At 34.5% G+C, this 22,020-nt stretch overlaps 1 protein-coding gene across 11 annotated transcripts in view; it reads right to left on the bottom strand.

Annotated features, from left to right (window-relative positions):
* Positions 1–22,020, bottom strand: part of MLLT10 (myeloid/lymphoid or mixed-lineage leukemia; translocated to, 10) — a 213,050-nt gene that overhangs the window by 55,843 nt on the left and 135,187 nt on the right. For 7 of the 11 annotated variants that reach the window (XR_001918987.1, XR_001918988.1, XR_001918989.1 and 4 more), the window contains 4 exons: positions 13,994–14,246; positions 9,945–10,514; positions 3,461–3,505; positions 2,589–2,621 (listed from right to left, as the gene is read on the bottom strand). Coding sequence is in view for 3 of the 11 variants with exons in the window: in XM_018057081.1 (XP_017912570.1) it covers positions 2,589–2,621; positions 3,461–3,505; positions 9,945–10,514; positions 13,994–14,246 (901 nt within the window). In the remaining 8 variants the exon portion in view is untranslated. The remainder of the gene's footprint in view (positions 1–2,588; positions 2,622–3,460; positions 3,506–9,944; positions 10,515–13,993; positions 14,247–22,020) is intronic. The other 4 variants (XR_001918993.1, XR_001918990.1, XR_001918991.1 and 1 more) reach the window with 4 other exon arrangements.

Raw genomic sequence — 22,020 nt, 5'->3', positions numbered from 1 at the left:
ACAATGATATCACCTCACATCTGTCAGAATGGCCATTATCAAAAATGTAAGAATTAAGTATTAGTGAAAATGTGGAGAAATGGGAACCTGTGTTGTAAGAATACAAACTGGTGAAGCTACTATGGAACACTGTTTGGAGGTTCTTTTTAAAAAATCAAAGGCTAACATATGGATCCATTTCTGGGCATTTATTTAAAGAAGACAAAAACACTTTACCCAGAAAGGTATGTGTACCCCGCCATGTTCACTGCAGCATTATTTACAAAACCCAAGACATGGAAACAACCTAAATGTGCATCAGTAGATGGGGAGGAATGGGTAATGGTGGTCAAAAGGTACCAACTTCCAGTCATAAAATAACCCAAGATTTTAAAGGAAATCCATGTTCACTGTATTACTCCGTGACATTAGCTTCATTTACCATGCAGAGAAACAGGACAACTGCCCCATTAAATTAATATAACCAGTATTTTGTCAGTTACTAAAGGCAAAGGATTTCTGTGGCACTGACAGTATTTACCTTTTTTTTTAAACCCCATCTAGTCAAAGCTATGATTTTTCCAGTAGTCATGTATGGATGTGAGAGTTGGACTATAAAGAAGGCTGAGCACCAAAGAAGTGATGCTTTTGAACTGTGGTGTTGGAGAAGACTCTTGAGAGTCCCCTGGACTGCAAGGAGATCCAACCAGTTCATCCTAAAGGAAATCAGTCCTGAATATTCATTGCAAGGACTGATGCTAAAGCTGAAACTCAAATACTATGGCCACCTGATGTGAAGAACTGACTCATTAGAAAAGACCCTGATACTGGGAAAGATTGAAGGCAGGAGGAGAAGGTGACAACAGAGAACTGAGATGGTTGGGTGGTATCACTGGCTCGATGGACATGAGTTTGAGTAAACTCCGGGAGTTGGTTATGGACAGGAGGTCTGGTGTGCTGCAGTCCACGGGGTTGCAAAGAGTCGGACACGACTGAGTGAGTGAACTGATTACTCTTCAAATTTTCAGAATACTTCTAGAATAAATTACTCATTAATTATAATAATAATTACTACTATTCCAGAATTTAAAAAACAAGTTAAATTTATGTATGTAAACTGAAAATGATGTTTTTATACTTTCCTATCAAAGAATGGTAATATATTCACTTTACTCTAAAGAAGGTTGCTAATCCCCTTTCCTCTGTATACAAATGTTCAAGAGTTCCTTTTTATCTGGAGTATTTATTCTAAGAGCTCACAGTTCCAAGTTACACAGGAAAGCAGGAGTTATCTTTTAAAAGCACCCATTAATATAATGCTCATTATGGGGTCACCATCCCAACCACTTCCACCCTCAAATCAAAGAGTGTCCTTCCTTATTCACCATGGAAGTCTCTTGCTGGCTATACATTTGTAAACATGTTACAGTTTAATCCAAATACAATGCAAATCAATGGCAAATTAAACGACATTAGTAAAACATTCAAGACTTCATGAAGTTAATGAAAATGTGCTGGGAAAACTGCCTGGAATCATACACACAGTACTGAACAAATAAGTTTGTCAGTTAATGACTAAAAATGAAAATCAACAAAAGGTGACAGTAGATTCAAGAGGTTTATTTTTTTGAACATCAAAAAATTAAGGTTCTTGGAACTGAAGAAACTCAAACATTTTTGCAAAATTTTATCTTAAAAGTAAAAAAAAAACTAACGGTAGCATTTGCCTTAATATTATGATTTCAGAACCTAATCCTATAAAAGATTCAAGTCTCCTATAAAAATACTGGTCCCAAACTGGGCATAATCTAAAAGACTTTTTTTTTTTTAAGTCGCTTACTCGTGTCCAACTCTTTGTGACCCCATGGACTATACAGTCCATGGAATTCTCCAGGCCAGTATACTACAGTGGGCTATTCCCTTCTCCAGGGTATCTTCCCAACCCAGGTCTTCAAGGGATCTCCAGGGGATCATTCCCAATCCAGGTCTCCCATATTGCAGGCAGATTCTTTACCAGCTGAGCCATGAGGGAAGCCCAAGAATACTAGAGAGGGCAGCCTATCCCTTCTCCAGGGATATTCCTAAACCAGGAATTGAACCGGGGTCTCCTGTACTGCAGGTGGATTCTTTACCAGGTGAGCTACCAGGGAAGCCCACTTATCCTTTGTTTAATCACTCAATGAAACAGAGAAGTAGAATAACGAAAGTATTATGTTTTTAACCCTAAAATGAAATTCACGTTCATGGTTGCAAAACATCAGTTAATTCCTGAAGAAGAAACCAATAATCAACTGCACTGGTAAGAAAAGTTCAAAAGAACCAGGAAAAAAAAATTTTTGCAAAACTAGAAAAAAGACTTTAATAAAGGAAGAACAACACTATCACCATTTTGTCTTACAAAGAGACAGTAAAAGCCAAACTGATGAACGAAGTTGACCTATCATCTTCCTATAGGCAATCTACAAAAAGTTTCACTGTGGTGCTGAACAATTGATTCAGAGGCAGGTTTCATTTCATCAATAGAACATGCAAGCTTTCAACTGGGATTCTCAAAAAAAGGCAACCTTTGTAATAAATGAACCACCAGAGAAGATTCTAATAAAACTTACCATTGTGTATTGCATTCAGCAACTCTGAGAAAGCTTTTAAGTAAGGAAAAAAGGACTTCAGGTTAAGATCATTCTCAAACACACAAAAGAAATACATAGGTATAGACTGAATTAGTATAATAAAATCTCATAAGTCTATCATGTATCATTACTTAAATCATTACAAGGTTGGCTCAGTTTCCACACAGTATGAATTTTAGATATTGTATTTCATTTGCCAATATATTATCTACTAAATTTGTATGCCAGATATACTGTCATAATGATGATAAATTTCCTTAGTAAAAATATATGTAAAGCTACTTTTAAAAAGACATTTAGTAGTCAAATGTCTTTCTTGCTGAAAGTCAGTAACAGTAAGATACAATTCTATATAGGTAAATCCACCTTTGGTCACACTTAACAATATTTATAATTAAAAAAAAAAAAAAACTCATTTTAACATCTAGCCTGATCAAACATTCTCATTTCCTAGACTTTAGAACAACAGTCTCAACATATGAAGTGGTCTAAGCAAAAAACGCTATCTAATGCCAATATACATATATGAACATTAAGATTAGTGAAAACCAAAATATTGAAAATATTACTTCACTGGGGAACAAAAGTCACAATTTCGCAACAGAAGCACCATATTAAAAGGCCAGCAATCAACAAAATTTGGTCACAATTTCACTGTAATATGGATTCTGAACACAGGTCAGACAAAACAGCAAGTTAATCTATCACTGTAGGAGAAACCTACATAATTAAGAATCAACTGCATTTTAGAAAATTAAAACTTAAGGGTTCAGAGGTGGTGTAATACACTAGAAAAAGCACCAGAGTAGAAGTCAAAAAGCCTGGGTTACCAACCCAGTTCGACAACTTACTAGTTGTTGGACAAGCTCCATCATGCCGATACTGCATGGAAATTTCTGTTGGGAGGGAGGAGAAAGGAAATCAGCAAAGAAGTTGCCAGTGACTTAAGGGTAGAAAAGAAAGGGGCCAGAAAAACAGGAAAACATTCATCCAAAGTCTAGCTGAGAAGGGGAAACAGAACTGTGTGAACAGAAATTATAAGCCAGTAATTGGGACGTCAGGGGTACAAGGACCAAACAGAATGTAATTCTCACAATCTTAACAGGACAGTGTAGAAATATGTGTGCATGCATATGTGGGCAAAGAATGAGGAAAAGACATACGGGCTTACAAACGAATCTGTGTAACAAATGTTTTAAGAATAAATAGATACACTACTATGAGGAAATATAGTTAGGTAATGAGATAAATTTTATACAATTCATTAGATGAGAACAATGTATCAAAAATATCTGAATGCTGTATTCAATTAGAAACTGTAAGTATGAAAATTTAGTTTCTATCTGAGCAGAAAACCATTATGACTTACTGTTATGTAAGTTTTATATAACTTACAGTTATGTAAAACTCATTAAACTACACTCAGCTTATTATCTTGTATCTTTCATTTTTGATGATTATAATGAACAAGCAATTACTTTTATTGCTTTATTCCTTCCTTATGAAGAGAACTAGCAGAGGGTGACTAGCAGAGGAAATAAAACACTGCTAAAAGGAAAATCTGCTCAGAAATTGGGAGTCAATTTCTATATGATATTCCAAATAAAAAAATAATTGATAAAGCCAGGACTAAGGGAAAGCTGTGACTCAGAAGACCTGGCCTACTAATCTGGAAACAACTGTTATTCACGTATGGTCACCACCACTGGCCAGTTTTTTTAAAGAAGGGATATCTGGGAATTCTCTGGATATTATGTTAACCAAAAACATGTACCAGAGAGCCTTCCAGGCAACCATCATTCACGCATCTACCTCAAAAGTCAAGTCTAATCATGAGCCCACTCTGAATAATTTGAAATTAAAAAGGAAGACAAAGCAATCACTATAATGTTAAAGAAACTGATATGAGATACAGTTTAAAGATTAAACATTTGGGCCAGTTTAGTGTAAGTCCTTTCCAAATAACCCAAGAAGATGAGCCATTGTGGGAGAATTTGCCACCTTAATGTTTCATTAATAAATGCAATACAAGTGAGATTTTAAAAGGCTACTGAAGAGATAGACATGCTATGTTCTAGAGAAATGGTATCTGCTTGGAATGGTGCTAAAAATAATCAAAGGACCTGGTGCAGAAAGATTTTGTCAATGGGAAATAAACTGGAATATGGCTATTCTGGCTTTTGATATAATACTGTTATAGAAAGAAAGCCATAACATAGGGCCAGAAATTTTCATGTCATCAAAGACACAAAAAAATCAGGATTTTCTAAGGAAACAGATTCCAAGATATTCACTGGTCTTAGCCGTATTCAGTATCTTCTTCATTTATAATCCAATATAATCAATGTATACAAAATCATTAACCTAAGTCATTAAGATAGATGTGAATTATGTTCACTAACTGTATCTACTCCCTGGTTTCCAGTACTGCATTACTAACTCTACTCTTATGAGTCTACTATAATAATACTTTATATCTTTATGATTCCCTTATTTGCTTACAGAACCAGTCTGTTTTTAATTAAAATATTTTATCAGAAAAAGACTTCAAAGTTTCACTTTACCAATATAAGTAGATATGACATAAATAGGATCCCTTTCAAAGTTACATGGGGCTCAAGTCAAACTTTCATAAACTTTATATTTCAGTAGAAACCAAAAGAAACTTCTAGAGGTGATTTACTCATATTAATAACTTATCTTTGTGATTATCTTTTAAGAGCTTAAGAATTATAAGTATACAGCATCACAACAGAATGACTGCCTTTCCAGAATCTCTTTTTACAGCATTTATTACCACTAAAGAATTCCATCACTGAAAGATTTCAGGTATCTTAACTGAGAAAGGTATGACAGCACTCTATTAAAGAACGAGCGACTAAGATTGAAAAAAAATAAACAGGGAAGAATATACTCTGAAAGGGCAGAGAATGCCCAAAGAAAAGAAATTAATGCTAAACTACTGACTCTTTATCAGTAGTTTTAATGAATACCAAATTTTTCTCAGAAAAAAATAACATGTTGATTTCTGTGAAGAAAAAAGTGCTTTCATTTTAGTAAATCCTAAATTCTCCTACTGTGATTGAGATAAACAGGAAAACAGTAAAGGACAAATATAACATGTCAATTCATCCAAAACTTTCAATGTTTTCAACATCCTAACTTTCAACATTTCAAAAGACCAGGTGCCTGTTAATACCTCATAAGAATATATGTAGGAAAGAACTCAATCAAAAGTTTAATATAATCTATAAGCCAAAACTTATAACCTTGAGTAAATTTTGTGCAAGTCACTATAAAACAGTAGTCATTTAACGGGATGTACTGTGATTTATTTTAATAGAAATCTTACAATACAAATCCTCCATCACTCCAGTTTAGAGGTGTTTTTTGGGTTTCTATTCTGACTGGATCTAGGCCTCCTAGAATACATATCTCGACACATATGCTCTACTGTAATTTGAACATGTCAAGAGAGAACTTTGACTACTCTTAAATTGCTATTTCTAACAATTTTAAGAGAATCACATCATAAGGACTTGATTGTACATCTGCTTTATGTCTTAGTGGTGGTAAAGAGGAAAAACAACTACCACAACAATGGCAGCTGTCCTGTCTATTTCACAAGATTGTTCTAAGGATCAACTGAGATGGTCATTAAAGAGTTCTTTAGAAACTCTTAGGTGTTCCAAGATATACAAGATATCATTACTAGAAGTTCAGACTTACTCTCCATAAACCCATCCTGCCCTGTTTAATCAATGTTACTTCTATCCCACAAACACAAGCTTCTTGTTTTTATAAAGTTTATCCTTTAAATATACCTTAACTTTCTTTTCTGATAATAATGCTGGGCTTCTTTATCTGCCAACTCCAAAGAACAATACAAATTTCATTTTGTCCATGGTCTTTTCCAGCTAATTATATATCCTAAAACTAGCCTGTAATACTACATGAGAAGCTTTTAAAAAAATAATTTCACTTGCAACCTGGTAAAAACTCTTGAAAGACAAGTACAAAACTACACAGGATACTACTAAACACATGGTACATTCTCAGTGATCACTAATTACTAACAGTATTCACTCTTTTTTCTTTTTAATGTTTAGCACTTAATTTGTTCAAAGCACTAGCTAGCAGTGGAGACAGTAATGAACATGGCAAACACAGGCCCTAACCTGCTGGAGCTAGGGTTCCAGTGCATGGTACAGCTCACCTTATAGTTAATAGCTGTATACAAGGTTGCCTGCATTGTTACTTGCACATGCATCTTTTAAAGAGAACATCATGAAAGACTCTTGGTAACACACTGCACAGTACAGATTCCTTCTATGACTTATTTATACAGGATAAAGTTTTCAGCTTGTATAATTACTAAGTGACTTCTCAATCTAAAATTAGTGCGAAAGTAAAATTAACATTTTCCTACTAGTAGGAGGTAGTACTTACTGCAAGTTAAAATTATTGGCTCAAATTTTCTTGTTGATCCCATTGCTTAAAGTATGACCAACAGCGTACTACCATGGTTTTAGACCCTCATCAACAAACACCCCTTAAATTTTATAACTGTTACTGGAGTCAAGGTAAATGCATAGTTCCACCACTGAGAGCTGTGAGAATTCTGTTTATATTTCTTCTTCTATATAATGAGCAATAATATTCTATGGAAGCCAGTGTGCAGCACAGGCTAAGTTTCAACAGCAGTTAGCAATCTTAACTTATGGTAAGAAGACTTAATTCCTAAATATTCATGGCATTCAGCTAGCATTTCTTAGGTAAGAATAGACTTTTTAGAACTAAGCTTATCAATGAGAGAAAGCTCTGATCTAATCATAAAACTTTTATTTAAATGTGTAAGATTAAATAATATATTACCTCAAATAGTTTTAAACAATCTTACTCCATAATAATAGCTTTAACAAGATCTATACAATCTTCAAAGTGATTTAAAAATACAGATTTAAGGGGGAAAAAAATCCTGACAAGTCTAAACTTCGTGAAATATTTATGGGAATTTCTCCCTAAATTTCTGTTTTGCCTACTGGTGAGGTAAAAGGGATATAATTCATATTTTTCTGCCACAAACACTGCTCTCTCAATGTAATCACTATGTAAAGAATATGATTTCCACACCTAAAATCTCCCTAAATCAGTAACACACAGTAAAATCTTCTCAAGAGTGTAAACTGGTATTTTAAGTCCATTAATTTGAGGATGTGTATTTCAACTGGCATCCAAATGCAATTTCTGAAATTTAGTTAACTCTCAGACTGTGCCCCTATGGATAGGACACTGGTGAGGATCTCCTCCTAAGAGCAAATTTACACCTAATTTTCTGTCTGTTACTTACCTGATTCCTGTGCCTCTTTGCTAAAGAAAAACATGAACTAAAAAATTTTTTCCAAGGAAATCTGTGTAAATTTATTTTTTGTGACCAGGGGCTATGACTATCTGCTAAGCTCTTCTGGTCTCAAAGCAAATATACTATATAAATAAAACATATATTCAAGGGTGCAAAATATTAAAATCTTTTCAATGAACTTATTTCTTGATGCAACTTATTATTTTCCCCTTCTAAAACAGTGGTTCTCAACCAAGGGCTATTTTGCCCCTTTCAGAACCCAAATGTTTTTTGATTGTCACTATGGGTAGTGGTAAGGTTTGGGAATCCTGATAAACATGCTTCAAGGCAGAGGGCAGTGATGCACAGCAGAGAATTAGCCCAACCAGAATATCAATAGTGCTAAGACTAAGGAATCTTGCTCTAAACCATCTTTAACAGTACTAAATCCTTCCATAGTTTCTATTCATTTCTCCAAAAAACCTAACAGGTCCACCACAGGCAAAGAAGCCAGCTATCAGAAATAAAGAGAGAAAGAAATCCCTAACTGTGTGATCTTGATATTTTACCTAAGTCTCAGTTTTATCAGCTATAAAATAGAGGCATTCATAGCCCCTATGTCATAAAACTGTTCTAAAGATTAAACAAGATAAAAAAGAATGTAACAGATGGCAGTTAATAAGTTACTACTTTTCATATCTGACTTTTACACAAGCTCTTTTCTCCCTTATAATGGTCTTTCTTACATTTACTTACTGAATTGTCTGTAAAACTACAGAAACAATACAAAATTCTATATTTGTAAAATAAACATGGAATACTCTTCACTTAAATTCTATTTATTATTTTATATATACCATTTTCCACCTATCTTCTCCATCTAACAGGCAAAATCCATAGTTTATTTTAGCCAAAATTTCATCATTTCTATAATCAGAAATCTAAAGTTGAAACATGGGTAAAATTTACAATGAACACATCTAAAGTCATTTATCTCAAATTGAAGATATAATATAAAAGATAAATGCCAACATTCAGCTAAGTTTCTGTCTTAAAAACACACATCCTGAAATTTTTTTAAACTGAAAATAATATTTACATCACAAAGTATAAGTTAAAAGAGCATACCAATGTGGTAAATAACAGCATTTATAAATCCATTCATACTATAGTAAAAATGATGGCAAAAACTGGTAAACACAATTGAAAACAAAAATGATACGTAACATTTGAGATATTTCCTGAGATGGGATTTTTTTAAATATAAATTTATTTATTTAAATTGGAGGTTAATCACTTTACAATATTGTATTGGTTTTGCCACACATCAACATGAATCCGCCACAGGTACACACGTGTTCCCCATCCTGAACCTCCCTTCTACCTACCTCCCCGTACCATCCCCCTGGGTCGTCCCAGTGTACCAACCCCAAGCATCCAGTATCATGTATCGAACCTGGACTGAAATGAGATTTTTAAAGTCCATAAATTTAAATCACCTATCACTGACTGAAAAATATTCCAGATAGCGTTAATTCAACTAGAATTTGAGTCAGGAACTACTGAGAAAATAAAGACTAACTGAGGTTTAGGGAAAGGAAGCCCCAAACAAATACCAATCAAAAATAGCGCTCTCACACCGTAAATGTAAATTCTGAGTTGATTTCTAAAATACTATCCAAGTGAAGCAAAAACAAAAAAATGGGAAATCAATTCTAGGTGTTTCATAAGAAATGAATGACCGATGAACTGAACTATTTAGTCTATATTTAGTTATGTAAAATTGGAGTAGTGCCAAATGTCTTTTCCAAAGACCAAAGGCCGAACTGTCCTTCTAAGACAACATTTTTCATTAAGATAATTAAATTAAATGTCTCTTAGCAACTCACAGTATTTTCATAATGATAGTTTAAAACGATTTGCTTGTGAAGGTGAAAGGAGGATGGCGGTGGTGGGAGGGAGGGGTGGAGGGGGAAACAAAGGGCTAGGCCTACCTGAACCAAGTGGAGAGGAGCCCACACTGAGGCTCTGCACACTCCCATTCCTGAGTGGCGTGGGGGATTTCTGAAGACTAGAGCTGGTTACACTTCCTGCAGCTGATGCTACAGATGACGTTGGTGAAGCAGAAGAAACTGAGAGATGAGAAACATTCTCTTGATTTTTGTTTCCTTTGGGTCTACCAGGCCCATGCTTACTTTGCTTATTTCCTTTTCTTTTCTTTTCCTTTACAGCTTCTTCTTCTATGCCAGAAGTTTGAGCCCGCTTATATCCTGCTGTAGGGAGGCTGGAATTACCCAAATCTCCAGGTGAATTTTCAAAGCTTTTAGGCTGTGAAATAACAGCTGAGGCTGAAGGGAGACCAATTATGGAACTAAAACTATTTACCCCCCCTTCCTGGCTTCCAGACTCTCCTTTATGTACATCTTTGGTTGATGATGACTGCTGGGAGTGAGTATAACTGTCATTACGCAGATCTGAGTCTGTAAAGCTCAAGAAATCCTGGGGAGACTGTACTGAACTTCCCGAAGATGATTTTACACTGCCTGGAGTTCCTGAAAAACTGCCTGTAGTGGGGGAAAAAAAAAAATGGGGTAGGAAAAGAAAAAATTGGATGCAAAAGTTCCCATGAGCAGTAGAAATGATACAATTAGCAAAAAGAGAGGACGAAAAAAACTAACTATAAAACCAAGGACATCGGTATATAACTCAGCTAGATTTTTTTTTTTAAAGATTACTGAAATCAAGTTTATCTATAAAATTATACTTGTCATTTTATAGTTATTAAATTGATTAACTCTTGAATTACAAGCTATTACCTGTACAATTACCAAGATACAAGATGTGGTTCTGAACCTACCTTTCACTTTTACCATGGCAGCATTCCTCAGCTCTCCCCACATGCCTTACATATGCTGAGGAAGGACTGAAGAACAGCTAAGTCTCAAGAAGACTTTCAAAAGACTGTGATCGAACTCTGAATGGCATGGGGAATTTACTCTTTTGCAATTATTGAGATACCATGATAAATGTTCCCAACATATAGTAAGAACCAAAAGATGTTGCTTAAGTCGTTAAGTTCTGAGTTTTAACTTCAAGATAATGTTAGTGAATATTATCACTCAGTTACATCTAACCCACCATGAATTTGATAAAACAACAATGATCACATGGAATAATCTACATAACTCACATTTCTCCCAGTCTACCTCTCATGGAGCTGCATAAAGAAAAGATACCGGCCACTTATATTTTGCCACTGCTTTTATGAAAGTAAAATCATACGCGAGGCACCTCTCATAAAACTTCCAAAACTGCTTATTTCCCCCACTCTTTACTTAAAGAATACTAGTAGCCCATCATGTCATTATGAGATATAAGAAGCTCAAAGTTCTTATTTACCAGGTAAAAACTAATGGCTGTGATGAAATAAGTTCAGTCCACCATTTCACTTTAACCCTCTCATCACACTTACCAAATGAAGTAACACATGTTTAGACTCAGTTTTGACCACATAACTATTGTGTTTCATAAAACTAAACTATATCAGGTTTTAACTATTATACTTAGAAACAAAAGCTCAAAATGACGTGTTCTGTTGGCAGTGGAAATTCCAAGCTAAATACAAATTTTATTGCAGAGAACATTCATAGGTAATCACACATAAATTCACTTAAACATTCAGAAAGATATTTTTTCCTTACAAACAGAAATAATTTATTTTAAACTAAAGTCTCATGGTTTTGGTTTTTAAATTTTAAGTTCTGCTGAAATGGCTCATTTAGAAAACAATAATAGTTCTAAAATTTAACTTTTTCAAGAGAATATCTGCCTTATTCATTTATGAAATTACGTGTACGGCTATGACCATTTTCAGGCCATTTCTGTATAGAAAAATATACATATTAAGAAGCAATTTACATTACATCAATCATTTAAGTATAACTGCAATTTGCCACTTAATTCGCAGCTATAAAGAAGTTCTTTATTATCCATTCTGATCTGTCACCATCTGTCTTTTTCCTGCATGTTTTTGTTTTTACAGCTGGTGTTAAAAGCTCACAACAGCAAGGTAAATACTTTAAAACATTTAGTATATGCAATACATTAAATGTATATTTTCTAAAATTCACATACAATCCTGAAATTAAAAAAAAAAAACACAATTACTTTCAATGCTCTACTATAAATTTCAACTTTTAAAACTTTTTAGAATGTTACCTCGGATATGAAAACATGACGTATCTCTATCATATCTTAACAGAAGCAGGGAAAGACTCCAATGTTATTAAGTTTAAGAAAATGAGAATTCTTTTCTAAATGGATTAGCATTTCAAAGATACAATTAAAAGCTCAAAAATGCAATTTTAGCAGTACAAAATGAGGTCTTCATTACAAAGAAGAAATAACTGACTTCTGCCAATCACATTCAAAATGTGAATGAAGTTACATCAAAAATTACAATTTTACGAGAATTCCCTGGCAGTTCAGTGGTTAGGACTCAGCACTTTCACTGCCATGGCTTGGGTTCAACCCTTGATTAGAAAACTAAGATGCTGCAATTCCTGTGGCATGGCCAAAGAAAAAAAAATTACAGTTTTACTATTTATTTTCCAAAGTATCATAAAAATAATATACAGAAAATTTATTACACATAAAATAGCAAGTTTAGCATTTTCTTTTCTATCTAATTTTTTATTACATGAGGAAAAAGGAAAAAAAAATTTAGGACTTGAAAATCTTGAAATCCAAGAATAACTTAGTTGTAAATATATGAATATACTCTTTTAATGAAGAGTTCAGTGACTAAGCAATCTTTCTATGTATTCAAATTATGTCCTGGCAGATTTTGGGTGTAATTTTTATCATCATCAAAAGTTTGAATAGGGTAAAGGAAAGGACAGCATTTCCCCCTCATTTACTCCTAGGAATAAAAGGGCAGGATGGGAGGTGGGGGAGAGAAGGAGGCCTTTATTTTATACTTTATTAAATATATTTGTTTGGAACAGTTTTGAACATTTATATTACTCAAAATATTTATGTCCATGATAAAAATTATACAAAGTAAAAACCTAGAATATTTGGCTAACTGATTCTAAAGTTTAGCTGAGTTATTCTGTTGCCAGAAAACAGTACTGCCATATATTAAAACATACCATGCCTTGTTAATTCTGAATATCAGTTAAATAGCAAATTATTTTTTCAGTATAAGTTATGTCCCAAAAGAATGCATAAAACATATATACACTGGAAAAAAAAAAAACAGTTGTTTAACTACAACTCAAAATTGGGTATTCATAATTACCAAAAGATATGGGGCTTCCCTTGTAGCTCAGTCAGTAAATAATCTGCCTGCAGTGCAGGAAACCCGGGTTCAATCCCTGCATTGGGAAGATCCTTTGGAGAAGGAAATGGCAACCCACTCCAGTATCCTTGTTTGGAAAATCTCATGGACAGAGAAGCCTGGTGGGCTGCGGTCCATGGGGTCGCAAAGAGTCGGGCGCGACTGAGCGACTAACACTTAACTTATGTAGGCTGAGTAAACATCTACTTTAAATGTCAAGCTTCATAATAAATGCATTAATATCAGTAATTATTATTTACTGAAAACTATTTAGCTCCCCTAAAATTTACTCAGTACTTGTTCACTTACTAAAAATGTATACAGTTCTAGTGTTCAACTGGGAAAGATAAATAAAAGTAACTTATAAAATAGAATGACTTTTCTATTGAGCATAAAGCAAAGGAAAACTCCAGCTTGTATTTTCGCCCCAAACTGTTAACTTTATTCCACATCTATTTTAACATTTAAAAAAATTACATTTCAACTTTAGAAGCACAGGTCATAACACAAAAGGAAAGCGAAGGTCCCAGAAACATTTTAAGAAGGAATATTAGTCTTTGAAGTAATCTTAGTATAACAACTAATCATGAAATAACCTCTATTATCCAACAGTTATAAGGAAAAAATAATTCTTTTCTAAAACTTAACTACTATTGATCATCATAAGAACAAGTATTTCAACTAAAACATCATAAGTAATACCTTGCTGGAAAGGACTAGCAGCTGATACAGTCGTTCCTGGATTTCTTCCACCAGGCTTTCTTCCCCTTTGACCTGAGCTGTGAGCTGAAGATTTCTTCCCTTTGCCCTCTGACCCTCTAGCCTCTGAAACATCTTTTGCACTAGTAGTGTGAGCAGAGACTTCCTGGAAATTTGCATTCGTAAATCGAGCTGCAGTATCTTCCAAGCGCTTCAAGGATCCAGATATAGAGTTGCTACTAGTGCTTGTATAAGTCTAACATTTTGATTGAGAAAGGAAGTAAAAGGAAAAAGAATTTATTACAATTTGTCTACAAGCAGAAGATGGTACATTAATAAAAAATAATTACTGGACTTGTAAAATAAAAATACGAAAACTTCAGCTATAAAAATAACTCAGTCTGCCTAAAAAATCAAGCAAAAGTTTAGAATCTGGTATAAATATTTCTTTTAAAAATATAGATAATTTATAACATGGCTGTTTGAGCATCAAACTGCAGCAATTAGTAAAAGTACCTATTAGTTGTTTTATTTAGTGACTCAGAGTAAGCAACACAAATGATATTTGTTTCTCAGGAAGCATCATTTTAAACAAGAACATTCCACTTCTAGACATGAAATTTAAACCAGTTTTAGTGCTCAGAACAGGAAGGCAACACCTAGAAAGAAGCAAGGCACTACAATTTCATTAGTGGGCCACATCCATGAGATTGAAAGGACCAAGGCAATGGCACCCCACTCCAGGACTCTTGCCTGGAAAATCCCATGGACAGAGGAGCCTGGTGGGCTGCAGTCCATGGGATCGCTAAGAGTCAGACACGACTGAGCGACTTCACTTTTACGCATTGGAGAAGGAAATGGCAACCCACCCCAGTGTTCTTGCCTGGAGAATCCTGGGGCGGGGGGGTTGGGGGGGGGGGCCTGGTGGGCTGCCGTCTATGGAGTCACACAGAGTCGAACACGACTGAAGCAACTTAGCAGCAGCGGCAGCACAGATCAGAGCAAGAACTTTTAAAATTGAGGTGAAGGCTGCTTTTCAAAAGGGAAAGCTTAAAACCCCTGAAACAGACACCATTTTTTCCGCAGAGGAAACAGTTTCATTTTGCAGTTAAGATTTCTAAATATTAAAAGTACAATTATATGATGTAACTGATTCTCAATCATCCCCTATATATAGTTGTGGGGGAAGGGAGAGGCAAGATAAAGACTGAGTAAATGGTTTTCAGTTTTTAATAACCATTTTAATATAAGGTGTGTGCAAATAATGACCAATTAAGTAACTATGAAAGTATGAAGCCAGATGTAAATTAATCAACATGCTTTGAAATGAAAGGTTTGTTTGATCCAAAGGGTGTTGTCATTGTTAAACTGGTGCCTGGACTATAACTAGACCTAAATTTCTGTTGAATAAATAAATACTTTCCTAATACATCTACCTGAAATCTCTGATGGAACACAAGTCAAAAATCTGAAAATATGCAAAACTGAAATTTCCCAAACATAACAACTACTCAATACAAAACATCGGATAAATTCAAAAAATGAGAAAATGACGACGATGAAATCAGGTTACCAAATAATTTTTAGCAAATTAATGTTCAAAGAAAGTAATAAGGTAAAACTTCAAATGTTCTGAAAACCAAATATTCTTTACTATTACTTTTCTGCTACGTGCCTCCCTGGTGCTACACCCATCCCATAACATCACACCCAAGAACAGATTTTCATCATCAAATACAAAAGACATAATATTATCTCATAAAAATTAATCCCTGTTGTAATAAACTATAATACACAAATAAGAACAAAGTTTTTAAGTATGTTTCAGGAGAAAACAAACTGCCATTTAACAAACCAATCATATTTAAGTTGATTAAACTGCATGGATGACCTCAGAAATGTGAACCTTTCCCATCCAGATAATTCACTTTGGAAATCGCTTGAAATTTCCTTTTCAGATATTTTTTTCCCCAATAATTCGAGTTGATTTTGAGGTTTTCCATACCACCCATCTGACCCTAATGAAGTTTAAAAGTCATCTAAAGAAGACTTTAAAATGCTCAAACTACTGCACAATTACACTCATCTCACATGCTAGTAAAGTAATGCTCAAAAATCTCTAAGCCAGGCTTCAGCAATACGTGAACCATGAACTTCCAGATGTTCAAGCTGGTTTTAGAAAAGGCAGAGGAACCAGAGATTAAATTGCCAGCATCCACTGGATCATCTAAAAAGCAAGAGAGTTCCAGAAAAACATGTATTTCTGCTTTATTGACTATGCCAAAGCCTTTGACTGTGTGGATCACAATAAACTGTGAAAAGTTCTGAAAGAGATGGGAATACCAGATCACCTGACCTGCCTCTTGAGAAACCTATATGCAGGTCAGGAAGCAACAGTTAGAACTGGACATGGAACAACAGACGGTTCCAAATAGGAAAAGGAGTACGTCAAGGCTGTATATTGTCATCCTGCTTATTTAACTTCTATGCAGAGTACACCATGAGAAATGGTGGGCTGGAAGCAGCACAAGCTGGAATCAGATTGCCAGGAGAAATATCAATAATCTCAAACATGCAGATGGCACCACCCTTAATGGCAGAAAGTGAAGAGGAACTAAAAAGCCTCTTGATGAAAGTGAAAGAGGAGAGTGAAAAAGTTGGCTTAAAGCTCAACATTCATAAAATGAACATCATGGTATCTGGTCCCATCACTTCATGGGAAAAAGATGGGGAAACAGTGTCAGACTTTATTTTGGGGGGCTCCAAAGTCACTGCAGATGGTGACTGCAACCATGAAATTAAAAGACGCTTACTCCTTGGAAGGAAAGTTATGACCAACCTAGATAGCATATTCAAAAGCAGAGACATTACTTTGCCAACAAAGGTCCATCTAGTCAAGGCTATAGTTTTTCCTGTGGTCATGTATGGATGTGAGAGTTGGACTGTGAAGAAAGCTTAGCACCAAAGAATTGATGCTTTTGAACTGTGGTGTTGGAGAAGACTCTGACAGTCCCTTGGACTGCAAGGAGATCCAACCAGTCCAACCTAAAGGAGATCAGTCCTCGGTGCTCATTGGAAGGACTGACGCTAAAGCTGAAACTCCAATACTTTGGCCACTTGATGCTAAGAGTCAATGCACTGGAAAAGACCCTGATGCTGGGAAAGATCGAGGGCAGGAGAAGAAGTGGGGTAGAAGGGATGAAATGACTGGATGGCATCACTGACTCAATGGCCATGAATTTGCACAAACTCCAGGAGATAGTGAAGGACAAGGAAGCCTAGCATGCCGCAGTCTATGAGGTCACAAAGAGAGAGATACAACCTAGCAACTAAACAATAACAATCCTTCCAGAGTCATTCAATAGGATATCCTTGCTTGCCCCATAACTATACAATGTCCATAAATCCAATGAAAACATGATATTTGGAAGAAAAGGTATTACAAAGAAAGTAATTAATGAAAATTACACAAATTTTAGTGATCAAAGTAGTAATAAATTAATCATAACATTTTATTTTTCATAAACCTCAACACCTAAGTTTCAAAAGATATCACAGCTTTGTTAATCAGAAAGAAAAAACTTTCAGTCAAAGATTCTACCACTTAAAAAAATTATACATAATGAAAAGGAAAAAAAAAAGAAAAGGAAAAAAAAGGCTCTACAGGTTTTACTCAAACAGTCCTCTACCTTAATGCCAAGTTTGTAACTTAAAGTGTATTTGTTTCACAACATGCTATTTAAATAGTATGGCACTGTGGAGTTCCATTACAACATACAATCAATCAAAACCAAGAAGGTGGAGAAAAAAAGTGTAGGTAGGAGGACAGCCAATGGAGACACAATGAGAGGCTCCCAACATCACAAACCTCTGTTTTCTCAGTCAGTTTCACAACCTACATAACTCTTAGATATAAGCATCTCACTGCTCTGAGAGCCATGATAGTGCGAAAAATACATATTTTTCAAATAATTGGCCATAAAACACAAATTAACTCTTCAAATGGTACTCAACTAAGTAAATACAGCCTTGCTTATTTTCATTTCTACTAGAGATAAAATTGGTTATCAGGCTATAGTGACAGCCTTTAGAGAAATGCATAAACACTTTGTGATTTATAGGTAACCTAATGAATCTTTCAGGATAGACATTTAAAACATATTTGATTTTTGTTTCATAGCTAACTGTAATTATTAGTCCTCAGATTAAACCAACATACCTACTAAACAGCATTAATCAGGAACAAAAATATTTCTAACTTCAAACCAAAATTTTTATATTCATAATTAGTCAAAGACTATCAGAGGTATCCAAAGAAATGGCAGTTACTTTTTTAAAGGTATAGTTAGTTGTCTTATGTTTTATTCTACAAAGCTCTATAATCCATGTTTGGGAGAGGAGGCACAGAGGGAATGACAACGACCATAGCTATGCCTTCCACCAACATGATGAAACAGAATAATGTTGGTCAAATGTTTTTTTAATGATGTACTATTCAAGCCTCTCATAAAATTCACAAATTTTTCAATAGCCCAATTCTTAAAATACAATACAGACACTACCAAACATGAGGCACAGAAACTGTAAACAAAACAAAAAGATCCACGGAATGAGAAAAAATACTTGCAAATGAAGCAACAAAGTATTAATCTCCAAAATATACAAAGAGCTCATGCAGCTCAATATAAAAAACAACCAACCAACCCAATCAAAAACTGGGCAGATGGTCTAAACAGACATTTCTGTATGTCCTTCAATGAAGACAGAGTTCCTGGTAGCTCAGCTGGTGAAGAATCCACCTGCAACACAGGAGACCCCAGTTCGATTCCTGGAGAAGATCCCCTGGAAGAGGGTAGGCTACCCACTCTAGTATTCTTGGGCTTCCCTGGTGGCTCAGTTGGGAAAGACTGTGCCTGCAATGTGGGAGACCTGGGTTCAATCCCTGGATTGAGAAAATCCCCTCGAGAAGGGAACAGCTACCCACTCTAGTAACCTGGCCTGGAGAATTCCATGGACTGTATAGTCCATGGAGTCGCAAAGAGTCAGACACCACTGATTGATTTTCACTTTTCAAAGAAGACATACAGATGGCCAAAAGGCACATGAAAAGATGTTTGGCATCATTAATTATTAAGAGAAATGCAAATCACAACTACAATGAAGTATCACTTGAAACCAGTCAGAAGGGCCATTAACAGTAAATGCTAGAGAGGGTCTGGAGAAAAGGGAAGCCTCCTGCACTGCTGGTGGGATGTAAACTGACACAGCCATTATGGAGAACGGTATGGAAGTTCTTTAAAAAAACTACCATAAAGAACTACCATATGACCCTACAATTCCACTCCTAGGCAAATACCTAGGAGAAATTTCCTAGGAGAAAACTGTAATTTGAAAAATTACATGCATCCCAACATTCACTGCAGCACTATTTACAATAGCCAGGACAGAGAAATAATCTAATTGTCCAACAACAGAGGAATGGATAAAGAAAATGTACACAGAGCCAATGATATATTACTCAGCCACAAAAAAGAACAATATAGGGATGTCCCTGGTGATCCAGTGGCTAAGACTCTGCACTCCCAATACAGGGAGCCTGGGTTCAATCCCTGGCCAGGGAACTAGATTCCACATGCTGCAACTAAGATCTTGTGCAGCCAAAGAGATAAAATGAATATTTCTTAGGGAAAAAAAAAAAAAGAATATAATGCCATCTGTAGCAACATGGAAGGAACTAGAGATTGTCATACCGAGTGAAGTAAGTCAGACACAGAAAGCAAATATCATATGGTATCACTAATCTGTGGAATCTATAAAAAGGGTACAAATGAACTTATTCACAAAACAGAAGTAGAGTCACAGATGTAGAAAACAAACATATAACTTACCAGGAGAAAAGGAAAAGAGGGATAAACTGGGAGACTGAAACTGATATATATGCACTACTATATATAAAATAGATACCTAGTAAGAACCTACTGTAGAGCACAGGGAACTCTACTCAATACACTGCAATGGCCTATATGGGAAAAGAGTTCTTAAAAAGACTGTATGTATGTATATGTATAACCAATTAATTTTGCGATACACCTGAAACTAACAAAACATTGTTAATCAACTATATTCCAATAAAAATTTTTAATTAAAACTTTTATTTTTTTACATGAAACACACAAAGAAAAAAGACTTTTTTAACATGCAGTGACCTATGGGACAACATCAAGAAGCCTTATTTACATGCTACTATAGTACCCCAAAAAGGGGTGGGGGGTGGGGGGTGGGGGGTTGTGGGGACGGAAGGAGGAGGAAAGGACTTAAAAATAATTATAGCAGAGGGGAAAAAAAGAAAAAGTACTCTGAATAAAACTATAAAATTTAATGAAAACTATATAACCTACAGATCAACTAACTCCAAGTATAAGAAATATGAAGACAACTCCATGAATGCACATCATAATTATATAGTTATCACTAAAAACAAAAATAAAGAGGAAACTATAAAAGCAGCTGGGGTGGTGGTGGTGAGGGAAAATGTCTACGTTCTAAGAAACAAGGTTAAGGATGAAAACAGATTTCTCCTGAAAAAGATGCAAGGTTAAAAAAGAAGAGTAAAATCTTCAATATACTAAAAGAAACAATCATTAACCTAAAATTCTAAAGTGAGCTAAAATATCTTGCAAAAACACAGGCAAAATAATTGCTTTACAGATTTTTTTTAAAAAGCTGAGAAAACTAATCACCAGCAGTTAACACCATAGAAAACACAGCAGGTGGTCTTTTAGGAAGGAGGACAACAATGCAAATGTGAATGTACACAAATTCACAGCACTAGAAACAATAACTACATGGATACATATAGAAGGTTTTTTAATTACTTAAGTCTCTTTTTAAAGTAACCGATGATTTAGAGCAAAAACAGGAACAATTGTGAGGTTCATAAAATATGTAAAAATTTTAAAACATCACAGAAACAGGTTCAAAGAAAAAATGGTAGGAATGAAAGTATACAGTTGCAAAGTTCTTATGTGGTATGTGAAAAAAGTGTAATATTTCTTGAAGGCAGACTCTGACAAGCTAAAGATGTATAAACCCTAAAGCAACCAATAAAAATAACACAATGAAGAATTATTTCTACTCAGCCACAATGGAATCACCAAAAATGGTCAATGAGGAAAAAGAAAGAAAATGAAAAATGATGGGCAAATTAAAAAGGATTAACAAAGGATAGATTTAAATACAACCATATCAATAATCACATTACATGCAAATTACCTGAACACTCCCATTAAAAGGCAGAGATTATAACAGTGAAAAAAGAAATTCAAGACTTCATGTTGCCTACAAAAAAAACCCATTTAAACAATAAATACAGAAAGATATTAAAAGCACGGGAAAGACATAGCAATCTGACACTAATTCAAAGAAATCTGAATTCATAACATTAATATGAAAGTACATTTCAAACAAGAAATATTACCAGGATAAAGATATTTATTCATCAAGAGGATATAAGAATCCTAAATGTTCTGTAACTAGTAAGAGACCTGCAAAATAAATGAAGCAAAAACTGAAGAGAAAAAAACAAAGAAATAACAAAATGTACAGTTACTGTAAGAGAGGTTCATTTCCTTTTCTCAATAATTGACTGAACAAATAGAACAAAAATATAAAAATAAATAAAGGACATGAAGAACTTAAGCGATGTAAGTCAACTTGACCTAATTCTATGAATTCACATTTACAGAAAATCTTCATAAAGTAAGAGCTGAACAAATAAATATTCTTTTGAAAAAGCACACATAAAAACAGATAATCCCATGTAAGAATTAAAGATTTTAAAATTTAAAAAAAAATAAAAATAAATAAAAATAAAATAAAAATACTTTTTAAAATTATGAAATTTTAGAATTAAAAAAATAAAAATAAAATAAATATTTATATAAATATAAATAAAAAACAGATAATCCATGTTCTGTATCATTAAAAAAAATGAAAATGAGTTATAACACAAAGATATTGAATGAGAAATC

This window comes from Capra hircus, chromosome 13, assembly GCF_001704415.2.
Source record: "Capra hircus breed San Clemente chromosome 13, ASM170441v1, whole genome shotgun sequence".
In the NCBI taxonomy this organism is placed as follows: Eukaryota; Metazoa; Chordata; class Mammalia; order Artiodactyla; family Bovidae; genus Capra; species Capra hircus.
The sequence above is the reverse complement of the archived record's forward strand: the minus strand, read 5'-3'. Positions and strand labels throughout refer to the sequence as shown.